This window comes from Choristoneura fumiferana, chromosome 4 (assembly GCF_025370935.1).
Source record: "Choristoneura fumiferana chromosome 4, NRCan_CFum_1, whole genome shotgun sequence".
NCBI classification, from domain to species: domain Eukaryota; kingdom Metazoa; phylum Arthropoda; class Insecta; order Lepidoptera; family Tortricidae; genus Choristoneura; species Choristoneura fumiferana.
In genome coordinates this window covers 19,649,230-19,662,479 of record NC_133475.1, presented here as the reverse complement: position 1 = coordinate 19,662,479, position 13,250 = coordinate 19,649,230, and the positions used below count along the sequence as shown (strand labels likewise).

The window sequence follows — 13,250 nt, the reverse complement described above, 5'->3', positions numbered from 1 at the left end:
TTTTCAGAGGTATAAACTATATAACTATTAAGATATAAACCTCTGCAAAGCAACGCTTACATCAATGATCGTTACGTTATGGTTTAACGCATTCACTGCCACCGACGCACATATGTGTTTTTGGAACTTCGCCAAGTGCCGCCGTCATAATTATTCATACATTTTGAACGCACATGTGCGTCGGTGGCACCTGTGGAAGTCAGGTGGCAGTGGATGCATTAAGCGAATTTCACTCATTTTACTTGATCGGACTGGCTGAAAATTTTGTACGGGTGGTGAAATTGAATGCAAAACCCGATTACAATCAACAAAAATATAAAACTACCGTGAGACTCACTCATATTAAATATAATGACCCGGATAAGTCACGTCTTAAATCGAGTTTAGCTCGACATGTTTTGGGCTAATCCGTAGCCCTTCGTCTTCGGAGCAACGCGACTCAGCAGCTGCTGTAACACGCGCACTGCGCGCCGCCGCTCTGACGAAGACGAAGGGCTACGGATTAGCCCGAAACATGTCGAGCTAAACTCGATTTAAGACGTGAGTTATCCGGGTCATTATATTTAACAAAAATATAGTAGGTACACAAGGAAAACTTGCGGTATTTTTTTGTCATAATGTTTTTTTTTTCACTGTGATTAATGAACAATGACTTCACACAATTGTAGCGTATATGGAACTAACACATTTTTTTTATTACATTAATTTAATTAATAATTACGTTACTTAACAATAAACTTTGAAACTGTCATTATGAACAACAAAATAACACTGTCGTTAAGAAATGACAACTTCAAAACTGAATTCTTAATCATAACATTAGGAGCAAACAGCTAGGTAGGGTCTTGCCCTCATACGACATTGTAATTTTTATCTTTATCATGCTTTCTACATCGTAAGTAAACGTTTTATTGGTCCATTACAATTCTAAATTGATTGATTACAATTAACTTTGGTATCGTAAGATTCTAAACCAATTAATGTATCTTGACTAGTACAATATTACTAAAATAGTGCGTGAACTTTAATTTATAATTAATCAAAACAAACACTTATTTACATTCGTACTATTTCTGTGACCTACGACACGTTTTTCATCGATCGGAAGCCGGCAGGACCTTTCTGTTTACTAAAAGGCTGTATAGCTCTCTAAAAGAACCTCGTCCAGAGATTCAGCTCGACTGACAAAAATAACTTTATCCGTTTGCTCGTTGACATCATAATAGATCAGGTGTCTCTATGGTGGGGGCATTGACACCTAGCTAATAACGTAGGGTGTCTCCAGGGGCTACGCTACCTGATTCTTCTCAACAGAGGTTTTTCCGAACCGGTGGTAGTTTTTTTTTGACATTCATAAGTGCTTGTTATAGCCTAAATTGAATAAAGATATTTTGACTTTGACTTTGACTTTGACGCGGTTTGCACGGAGCGGGTGGACGTCTATTAAAAAATATTATGAGCAGCGCTAACTGTACCCGCACCACAGATATAGATTACACTAGATAACGCAAACACCTCTATCTGTATGAAAACCAACCGTGTCACTTTTTTATCTACTGTGACGTCTCAAGAGCGAATTAGCGATGTGAATCCCCCGATGGCCGCGCAAAATCGATTCAAATGCGCCGCCCGCCCGCGCCGTGGGGTTCGAGTCAGTCACTAGTCATGATTAGTCAGTTAGCGGTCAGTCATTGTATGGGGCCAACCCAGACGGACGCGCGAAGTAGATGCATTTGCGTAATCTAGTGTAATCTATATCTGTGACCCGCACCGACAGGCGTGCGCCTACACAGTGCACCTAGGCCCTCAATCAGACGGATCAAATTATGCGTGGACAAGCTTGGTTCAAAGAACCCATGACGAAAGGAACTTCTGAGACAGATCTTATGATAACTCATTGTGACAGGTTACAGGTGGTCTCCAATCCGAATTGATGAACAAAGACATAGCTTTGTAAATGGTAGGTAAAATATATTTAATACCGATAAGTAGAGGAAAAGAGTTGAAGCTGTACTTATACATGAAGACAACTGAATTCGATGACCGAAGAAAAACGTTACTGAAATAAAGATAATGCGGAAAGATTTGATCAAATCTATGCTTTAAATTTAAAACCTAAGTAAATTATTAATTACAAATAAACACGCAAGGGCAGAAATAAACAGCTTTTATTCATTATGCATGCACCCTTTTATAACTGAAGGAAGAATGAACTAAGCGACAAGTAATAAAAAGCTCGTGTTCTAAAGATCCTGTTCGTTATAGTTTACTCTATTTTAGGCTGTGATATTATCTATTTTAGATGGAGTGACGACGGTTAAGATCGCGGGATCGCGATGCGGAAAGCACAAGACCGGTCTGGGTGGAGAGCCTTCGGGGAGGCCTATGTCCAGCAGTGGACGTCTTTCGGCTGACACGATGATGATGTTGATGAACTAAAAGATTAGAGGAAATTCTTTTAGTTCATTGATATGGACCTCCGCAAAGTAACGCCTGATTCAATAAATGATGATGTTGATGATGTCTTATCTATTTAACCTTACTGATGTGATGCTTCGCCGTGTTTAGCTCTTCCAATCAGCAATATCAAACTGATTACTCATCATCATGCATTAGTCTTGGTGTTAAAATTTATGAACAATTGAACATCTATACAACGCGCTGCGTTTTTGAATGGACCAATCACGCTTTAAAACTGCTCTTGTCCATGGTTAGCAGCCAATCTACGATCGGCTGATAGTTCCTCTCCATCCATTGGACGTTGGCTTCTGTTCGTTCCAAGACTTGCTGAACTGGACGACCAAGTTCTGGGCAGTATTCTGCTACGAATCTTTTCAGCTGCGAAAGGAAAAAAAACCTTTGTTTAATGTATCCTTTACGTAAGCGAAGTGGTTGCTACTTAATGGAATAGTGTTCTTTCAGATGAACTTTAAGTTATTGGGTAGTTTTATGAGTAAGTTCTTTATGGTCCATGACCCATCAGTTATTATACAGTAAAATGAAGATGAAGCCCGTCAAAGTCGGCTGTAGGGGCCCACTTTAAAAATAAAAAAATTAATAATATAAAAAAATATTTAAGGGGGGCTCCCAAACAGCAAACTTGATTTTTTGCCGTTATTTTGCTAATGTCTAATGTTGTATAGATAATGGTACGGAACCCTTCGTGCGCGAGCTCGACCTTTTTCTCATACATCCAAGGAAATGTCGTCCTTATCTTCGTGATCATAGAACGCCAAGTACGTCATTGTATATCTTATTAAAGATTCGTTCTAATTTCAAATTAAAGGATACTCGTAGTAATGGAATTTCATACAACATTGCCGGCCAAGGCCAGCAAAGAGATTGTGTTCTATTTCAGTGGGTTTTATTTCTTTTATTGACTATCTATGTATAATACTGCTAATTAAAAAAAACGTACCTAGTTCGTGAATGTGTATTTACTTTTTAATCTCTTATTTGACTAGATTATTTAATTCGAATAAATCAGGTATTCGATAATAAACAAGGATTGACAGTTATTGTTAATAATTTATTAAAATAACCAATTCATAAGGTATCCTCTTTTTTTTAAATCATCACAAGATTTGGTGGCAAAAACATTAAACCGAACAGCTTACAAAAAATAGCTGTATTTTAGCGGTAATATAAAAAAACAAATACTTATACGGTTTATTGCTAAAACGAATTGTAGTTTTTTATTCAAATAAGTGTTATTGTTTGCGATATGAGTTCATCATCAAGTGACATGGTATTATTTCCTTGGATTTATTTGACAAAAGCACTATACAGGCCTCGTCCGCGAAAAGGGATTGTTGGCCTCGTATCCCTAGATGGCCTCGTTACTCGGCCAGCAATCCCCTATTTCGCGGACTCTGCAGTAATGTGCAGTACCTTACTTCTCTTCTACTACAATTACGTGTGTACAACACATAAGAATATGTTTTATGCGAATAATAACTATTTCAATTAATTCACCTCTTCATATTCGTGTGGCTGATTGAGTCTTCTCGTAACTACTTTGACAATGGAGGCGAGAGTTGATGCAGATCCGACACTGGAAAACAAAGATACCACTTTAATGACACATGACTTAGCATCATACTCTTTAAAGCATTCACTGCCACCTTGTTTTTGAGATATTGCACTTTGGAGTGACAAAATCGGGGGTTTTCCAATTTTTGTTGGTTAAGTTAGGTTATTCCGGAACCCACACTGACGGTAAAAGTGACCAATTACCGAAATCTCTTTGAGGTACAAACAACTGGTAGCATGGTGTACGGTTGTGTCACTCTGAAGATGAGCTCTGGTTGAGTTCGAAACGCGTCAGTGTAGTGTGATGGGTTTGTGTGATTTGTGTGTGATCTTACAGTATGGAGGTGGAGGAACTGCATGAACACGCATATTTTGCATAAGCTTAGCTATCGTAAGGTCGCGGGTGAGCAAGGAAATTATTTTAGTTCATTGATATGGACTTCCGCAAAGTAACGCCTGATTCAATAAATTATTTAAAATTTGATACATAAGTTAGGGAACCGACCGTACATCTTCAGCCTCATCAGAACTCACCACCAAGTGAGATAGATCAGTTCCAAAAAACTTACAAATCCTTCAGCCGTTGCCAGTTGGCCCGCAAGAAGTTGAAGGCGATAGGTTGCCCGATGGCTGACACAGCGACCGCCGAGAACACCCGAAGCGTGTCTTGCTTACGAATGCCGCTGTCGTCTCGCAGCGACAGCTCCAGGTATCTGCAAAAAGGGATGTTGGGTAAGCTTCTCGTGTGCTCCATTCTTTGTATGTGAATCAAACGGATTCTGTGCACAATGTGAGAAAACATGGACGTTAGAGGTAAGTATTTTGTTGTAGATCGATTAGAGCAACGCATTCGTCGATATTCTTAGCTTTCTTAGCTGTATAGATACCGGGCACATCGTGATATGCCGAAAAGAAGAAAAATTTAGGTCAACGAGCGAAGCGAGGAGTGGTTAGGTTAATTAATTAATTGTGATTACGACGCACGAGCCGAGCGAGCGAAGCGAGCGTGCCGCGGCAGCGGCCGGCGAAGTGCCAGAACCGATATGGCGACGTTTCATGATAAGCCTAGGAATTTCATGATCTGCTTAAACGTCACTTGGCAAATCGTTAAACGGTGAGTTTTGAACGATATGGCGGATGTCCCTTAGCCAATTCATGAAATGGCGGCATTTCACGATACGGCTAGGAATTTCGTGATCGGGCGGATTTTACGATCGGCCGCCGACATATACAAGAGCTGTTCTGCTGGATCCGTTTAGGGAGAAGAGCAATACTGTCCCGTGGGCCAATGATTTACTGAGGGGACAAAGATTGACTACCTCTGTTCTATCTCTAGATTAATTTAATAAACACGGCGTAATATTTAATCATTTTTCTAAAGAAATCTGAGACGTCTGCCTGAAGAGAGATTTCTCTATTGTAGGGTCCTCCACTCTATAGATAATAGATGGAATGTTAGGTACTAAACTTTTTTCACTTGTTTTAATTGCCTTTATTAGGTTAAATTAACCAAATTTTGCAATAATTTTAGATGTCACATTCGTTCTAAACACGCTAGCTACATGTTAGTTTTATATTTTTGCTGGGATTGATAAATATGGTTGGTATTGGTAGTTAGTCTGTAACAGATGAATAGGTCTAAATCAGCAGTTTGTAACCTTTTGGCCAGAGACCCAAAATATAAATATACTTGAAGACCGCGACCAAAAATATCGCTTAAATGACGTTAGTCATTATAAATTAAAAAAATATTATTATAGCTTTAATTACAGTATCTCCGCGACCCATTCCAATACCACCCGTGCCGTGACCCAAATTTAGGTCGCGACCCTTAAGAAACGCTGGTCTGATACCTGTACAGCAGGCCACCCGTGCCGTGACCAAAATTTAGGTCGCGACCCTTAAGAAACGCTGGTCTGATACCTGTACAGCAGGCCACCCGTGCCGTGACCAAAATTTAGGTCGCGACCCTTAAGAAACGCTGGTCTGATACCTGTACAGCAGGCCACCCGTGCCGTGACCAAAATTTAGGTCGCGACCCTTAAGAAACGCTGGTCTGATACCTGTACAGCAGGCCACCCGTGCCGTGACCAAAATTTAGGTCGCGACCCTTAAGAAACGCTGGTCTAAATGATACCTGTACAGCAGGTACGGCGCCCTTGTGCACCCCAGGACAGAGAGCAGCAGCTCCCGCTCGGACGGCGAGCTGGCGGCGCGGAAGCGGTCCCACGCAAAGTTCCACTCCCGCGCACCCCCCGCCTGCACGCCCACGCAGTACACCGTGCTGCGAATATCCGCGTGGATACTGCCGAACAATAATACATTCATTAATAATCCAAAGAAGAAGAAGGGCTACGAAATAGCCCGAAACATGTAGAGCTAAACTCGATTTATTACGTGAGTTATCCGTTACAATATTATTTAATATAATAAGTAATCCAAAGTGTTCCAGACTAAGGGCACACCTCTCATTGGCTAATTTTATGTCACATATATATATTAGTACCTGGGCGACCGAGCTCCGCTCCGCTAAAACGCGGTACCAAGCATTTTCGCAGAGATAATACCAAGCCAGATCCATTTTTCATCCCAGAAAACCCCTACATACCAAATTTAATTGAAATCGTCGGAGCCGTTTCCGAGATTCTGACTACATAATACATACAATATACAAATTACTCGTTTAAAGGTATTAGATAGATCGATAGATAATTATAATCCTATCTCTAAGCTGTTTGTTTTGTCTGAACAAACGGAGGCGGCATCAAATTATTCAGAAATCAGAAATCAGAAATGTTCGTCGTATTCCTTCATTATTACGGGAATTTTATAAAATCCCGGATTTTCAATTCAACTGCTGGCTGTATCTATGGCTTGCGCTTGCACATCCACAGGTAAACAAATAAAGATCAACAAACTCACTCGTTAGAAGCATCAGCGTTCGGCGTAAGCATCCAGTTGGTGTACATCCTGACGGCTTGTTCCAGGCACTCGCCGTGCTCCAGGTGGCACGCGGTGGTCAGCAGGTCCACGCGGTGCTGGGCCCGGACCACGCTCTCGTTCGCTGCCACCTCCCAACCCAGGTCTTTTACTGCCCCGTCCAGTAGGTGGAGGACGTAACGCTGGGAAAAAAGGTAAGTGAGTCAATCTAGTTCTAGCCGTGGTGGCCTAGTGGTTTGACCTATCGCCCCTCAAGCAGAGGGTCGTGGGTTCAAACCCCGGCTCGCACTTCTGAGCTTTTCAAAAATTCATGTGCGGAATTTCATTTGAAATTTACCACGAGCTTTGCGGTGAAGGAAAACATCGTGATGAAACCTGCACAAACCTGCGAAGCAATTCAATGGTGCGTGTGAAGTTCCCAATCTGCACTGGGCCCGCGTGGGAACTATGGCCCAAGCCCTCTTGTTCTGAGAGGAGGCCTGTGCCCAGCAATGAGACGTATATAGGCTGGGATGATGATGATGATGAATCTAGTTTTTAGTCCAGCTTGTTACCATGGTAACGTCAGTATGATTTTATTCCTTGTTCCCCATACATAACCACCTTACAGAAGCTTCGCCACTGCCACTAACATACAGGCTGTCTCACAACTATGGACATGGAGGAAAGTACATATTTAAACCCTTAGATGAATGATTGGTCTCGCGCGCTCGCTCGACTAGATACCGCGCTAACTAAAAACAAAACGTTCGTGAATGCGGCAACTCAATATTGTAGTGTGCGTAAGAACGGTGTAAGACAATTTGCAAGGATGCTAGTGTGCGTGACGAATTGTGTTGCCAGCTGCTACACTGTTACCCGAATTATTGGGAAAATAAATTATTCTGGTTACAAAATGTATCTTGGGAAATACTTAGAAATTAAGAAGTAATTAAGAGTGAATGTATTAATATGTTTGTGTATAGGTTAGGCGTAGGTTTCTTCTTTAAAAAAAATGGTAGGTATGATGTAGGTATATCAATGATCAGGCCTCACTTTTAATTAAAAAATATATATATTTAAGGACATTCAATATTTACAAATTATTACTGAAAATTCATGGACTGAGTCACCAACTAAGAAGTTTTGCGTACTTAACACGTTGCACCTATAGTTAAACCTAATATAATGTACAGGTTAATTAAGACTAAAATAAAAATATTTTTTTACAAAATATACATACATAGGTACATGTATACATACATACGCTTGAAAAACATAACCCTCCTTCGGGCAGTCGGGTAAAAAGTTAACATTTCAGGAAAATGGGTAGAAATACGAAAAAAAAATTTTTTCGTTTCCCGTAATACCTAAGTAAATCAGCTGATCGGGCTTTTGACTGGGAAGACGAAAAACATTTTTAATTTTAAGACACATTCACCCCTTAATTAAATAGTGTCGGGTAACAATTTATACACCTTCACTGTATAATATCACAAAGATAAACATTAAATAATATAGAACTAGGTTATTTATATATAATAATTACGTTAGATACTTAAATAAAATAAGTTATTAAAATTTATCATCATTTAATGATGATAACAATAAAATTCAATTTATTAAAATCTCAACCACGGGGAATTTGATTCTTGTGTACGCGGCAACACAGAATGGCGTTTAGGGTTCATGTTATTTTATTTTGTAATTTCGAAATTATACGATATTTACTGATGGTATGTGATCCCAGTGTCCTTCTTATTTTTTGTAGTATTATTTTTAAACAGTTTCACTGCGAAAACTGGCATTTTACTTCGGTTTATGACCAAAATTTAACAAAAATTCGGGACATGCACATTACACACAGTTTGCAACGCGACTGACTCGCCTCGGGCTCAGGTACGCCGATTTCGGCGTACTATTTGTTGCCGCATTTGACAAGTACGCCGGCGGTATCTAGTCGAGCGAGCGCGCGAGACCAATCATTCATCTAAGTTTAAACCCCTGTTTCCATCCATTGATTAAATTTATCTGACGCATAAATGTGATGTCGTCTCTGTTTATTTTGTTCGAATAGACGGACGGCGTCACATTTATTTTATCTGTCAAATAAAATTAATCAATGGGTGGTGAAATAGCCCCTAAATAAATTTGTAAATAGAAATTTTTTCACAGCGAAGTGGAAAATCGTCATTGCGGGCGTGAAAATTATCCGGGATTTAGATGCCGGGATTTAACAAAATTCTTAATGAAATATCCAAAAATTACATCGTGTACGAAGAGCACCCCTAATCCCGTGGGAACATTGAATAAAAAGTATAGTCGTTTTAGCGTAAAAGAGTATGCATAAACACACAAACATTCACAATATTTACATTTAAAATTTTAGCAAAATTATGATTAGTATCATTAGCCTCATACCGAACAAAGTATAAAAGGCAAAAGTGTATTTTTGAAGCACTTAGCGCCATCTGTTATCGCCACCCGAAATTTAATTTATCAATCAATTTTACTAAGATAATTTTTATTATTCAAATTATCGTTCAAAGATAATCCGAACCGTAGGAAATTACCTTTCCTTATCAAGTAGCAACTAAATTTTACTATCGCAGTGAGATATAACTAGTATGTAAAACCGGAAAAGTGAGTAATAGGTAGAAGTTATTTTGTTAAGTGAAATAAATTAAAAAAATCTATGCACAACAATAAATACCTAGCATATTACAAGTATGAACAATACTATTGAAAGAAAAATATAAATTTCAGGATTTTGCAAAATTCCCGTGGGAATTCACAATACTGATATCCTGCCCTTTTTTCAAGTTGAATGAAGGACAAAATACAAAATTTGGTCTAGACTTAGCAGTTATAATTTTGCTTTAACACGAATCCTACGGGAACATTGGGACAAAAAGTAAACTATGAGTTGCCTCAAATGTCCAGCTTTCTACGTACCGAATTTCATTCATTTGAGCGTGAAGGAACTACTTCAATAATTATTCGTGATACTTTTATATTCTTTAAAAACGAATTAATGTTTATTAACGGTTTCTAAAGAAAATAATCGAGAAAAACTAACAAAAATGCAACGTTGCCAGCTCAGCAGGTAAAACGCTCTTAAGATGACTTCAAGCTGGGGCTGCTTCGGTGGGCTGGCATGCTGCTGCAGGCACAAACTAATAGCAGCAGCTGCCTACCCTAGAAAACCCCTACCCTACCCACCCTACCCTGCCTACCCTAGTCTTTGGCATGCAAAGACTTCAAGCTCACCTTATATTCTAAGTAATACGCTCCTTTAGACAGCATAGTATCTATATATCCCAGCGCCACAAGACCTGCTTTCCACGGGACATAGCTCGTCTCATGGGCCAGATAATTGATTATATCTAGAGCAGTCTTGTAGTCCAGTCTCCCGGACAGTGCCAGGTTCATAGCATCGTCGACGATTTGCGCTCTGTTGATAGGGTGAATTTTTTCAAAGCGGGAAGGATCGTTCAGAATCTTGATTAGCATTTGCCAGTTCCGTTGGTCATAGTTGATGCGGTAGAAACCTAAAAGAAAATATTTTTTTATGATCTTAAAGATCTTAATCTTAAATTTGTATACTGTAACTAGAACACATTCGCCAATCCGGGACGCGTGCCGTACCCCTATAATCACCCCCAGGCTTTTTTCCACGGCGAAATTCCCCAATGTGTTCTGGAGACAGTTTTATAATTTGCGCTTTTTATCTGAAAATGCTTTGTTGTACGAAAAAAGCAAATAAATACAAAAATCAGAACATTATTTGTCTGAAGGTCGCTGGTGAAGAAACTATTTTCTTTAGTCATTTAACCTGAAAAATTCCCTAATGTTTACTAGATTTGCTTCAAAATCACACTGTAAAGCCGAGATGAGACTTGAAAGAAAAATCGTGCAAGTTGCATTACATTGTGAGGCCGTAAAGCCAACGAGTGTGTAGTGGTCAATCGAACGCCGCAATGTAATGCAACTTGCACGATTTTTCTTGCAAGTCTAAAATCGGCTTAACGTTGATTTTGAAAGTTTCAAGAAAGTACGATCGTACCAGTTTGTTAAACAACACCCTGAATCCTTTTGACTAACATCTTTATCTACTTATGAGTCATTTGGCTTAGCTTATTGCACTAATTAATCCCGATATGGAATATTCCATTGACTTATGATAAAAGGTGCAAAGGTTATTATTTATTCAACGTAATCCTTCAGATCAAAATGCTTGTTTATCGGTTTGATTACGACTATGTGCGAGCGGTGGCACGGCGAGCGATCTCTTCTCATCGTCCGGCCGAGACGCTTTTCGTGGAACAGTTACCCAGCAATACATGCAATGCACAGTCATCGCCGAGGCGCCCTGTATCTAGAGCCGAAGCACTCTCATTCTAAAGAACGTGTGTAGTACTCGTATTAGACTCATACAGATGATGAAGAACACTATAAAGTACCTACCTGTTTGCTGAATATTCGCTATAAGCCAGTCATCTTTTCCCACGGAGATGTTCCTGACAACTTTAGACCTTTCTCCCCTCAGCCAGAGCTTGGGTCTCGTGGAGTTGAAGTCGTTCTCCGAAGCAGTGGTATAGGACACCGGGATCCACCAGACTGGAGACTCTTTGGTCTCATTATTGTTGATGAGAACGAAGCGTTCCTGTAAAATTAGGTAAATCAGAATATAGTTGTTTGAAAATGTGACTACGACGCTTAAAGTCACCGGCGCAACTCGAGGTTGAAACAGTTATGATCAGATACGAGTTGATGTAGTGACCTGTAGCGCCATCTAGTCATCAAATGCAGAAACCATCGTAGTTTCTCAACTCAGATGCCTATACGCAATTTCCAAATCTCCCTCTCTCCAAATCCCAGACATAGCATCTGCCTGGAGAGATATCTCTTCACTGTTGTCTTTTCCCTCATGTACTCGTAGTTAGAATATGAGCCATTTGATCCACAGTATCAGATGTCTTAAAAAATAATCCTGTGGGAAGTCTCGTCACAGTTTTAGAGTCTAGACTTTATAGACTTCAATAAACAATGTAGACGGAAATCAAAGATTATAAAGTTGTTATTTTTATTGGTATAGTTAAGTTTATCGTCTAAATCATATCGCTATCAAATTACTTACAGGAATTTAGTAAGGATAATGAGAACCAGCATGTTGTATTATTATTTGCAGGTACTTAAAAGACAGTAAACAAATGAGCGCACGTGCGACCTTCGATATGCTGGGCACCTAGTACAGCAAATAATATTGTCGATATTATCGGCAACAGAGTATTTCGGACTTTGAGACCGACTTTTGGATCGTATCTCATATTTTTAACTACTCAAGTGAATTTGAATTACACACGGTGCTGCTCGCCAGTTCTGTTAGCTTGAACTTGGCTTGACACGCTACAGCGTGTCTAGATTGCTCATTGACGAAGGATTCTTTAAGGAACACCTATGTCCAGCCAGTGGATGTTTTTTACTCGACTCCCCGAAGGAGGGAATATTTTTCGAGCGTATAATACCCTATCTACAATTTGTACACTTTTCCCCAAAAAGAAGTAAAGAACTTGATAATTATGCTCGTATCAGTATTAATCTTATCCTGGAAAACTATAAGATGCAGCTAGCCCCCTACGTTCAAACTAAACCAAATCATATATAAAAAAAGTCTCAAAATACCTGTTTGAAAGTAACCGCTCCGCTACTATAATCCCTCGTGATGGTCAGCACAGGGAACCCGGTTTGTAGCGTCCAAGAGTCCATGACGACGGCCACATCAGCGTCGAATGCGTCTTTCCTCCTAGCTGCTGCAGTAAGGGCGCTCCAGAGATCCCTCTGCTCCGCGTCTCCATACATCTTGGCCGTGAGGTAGTCTGTGATACCGGCGTTGAAGACATCGTCTGTCAGGAAGTGGTTCATCATGCGAAGGATTGCTGATCCTGAAATAACAAGTTCATAAGCTTATCAGAGTATGGCCGGTTTTAATTTATTGTTATATTGTCTGGGATAGAAATTAGGTATACGTCTCAAAAGATGTTAATTCGCAAATATCAAATTTTATAGAAATGTTTGCATTGAACTAGTATAACCGTTGGGAGTTAAGCTGAGTCCATCTTAGTATGGAGTTTGTTCCGCTTTCAGTTAAAAGCGAACACGAAAGACAAAAAATGACTGTTACTGACTTATTATGTAATGTTAATGTCCATGGTTTCCCTAATTTCAGTCAAAATAGGACAATAACTAAGATGAGTCTTTTGAAGTCATAATTATTGTCTATAACCGAAAACAAGAAA

The 13,250-nt window shown here is 39.6% G+C and overlaps 1 protein-coding gene across 3 annotated transcripts in view; it reads right to left on the bottom strand.

The window, feature by feature from the left end:
• Positions 1 to 995: 995 nt before the first annotated feature.
• superdeath (Suppressor of ER stress-induced death) overlaps positions 996 to 13,250 on the bottom strand; it is an 84,098-nt gene continuing 71,843 nt past the window's right edge. For all 3 annotated transcript variants that reach the window (XM_074087203.1, XM_074087202.1, XM_074087204.1), the window contains exons 7-14: positions 12,637 to 12,896; positions 11,419 to 11,617; positions 10,222 to 10,502; positions 6,955 to 7,154; positions 6,170 to 6,337; positions 4,602 to 4,745; positions 3,976 to 4,054; positions 996 to 2,838 (exon numbers count right to left, since the gene is read on the bottom strand). In XM_074087203.1, the coding sequence (XP_073943304.1) occupies positions 2,683 to 2,838; positions 3,976 to 4,054; positions 4,602 to 4,745; positions 6,170 to 6,337; positions 6,955 to 7,154; positions 10,222 to 10,502; positions 11,419 to 11,617; positions 12,637 to 12,896 (1,487 nt within the window). In that variant the 3' untranslated portion in view covers positions 996 to 2,682. The remainder of the gene's footprint in view (positions 2,839 to 3,975; positions 4,055 to 4,601; positions 4,746 to 6,169; positions 6,338 to 6,954; positions 7,155 to 10,221; positions 10,503 to 11,418; positions 11,618 to 12,636; positions 12,897 to 13,250) is intronic.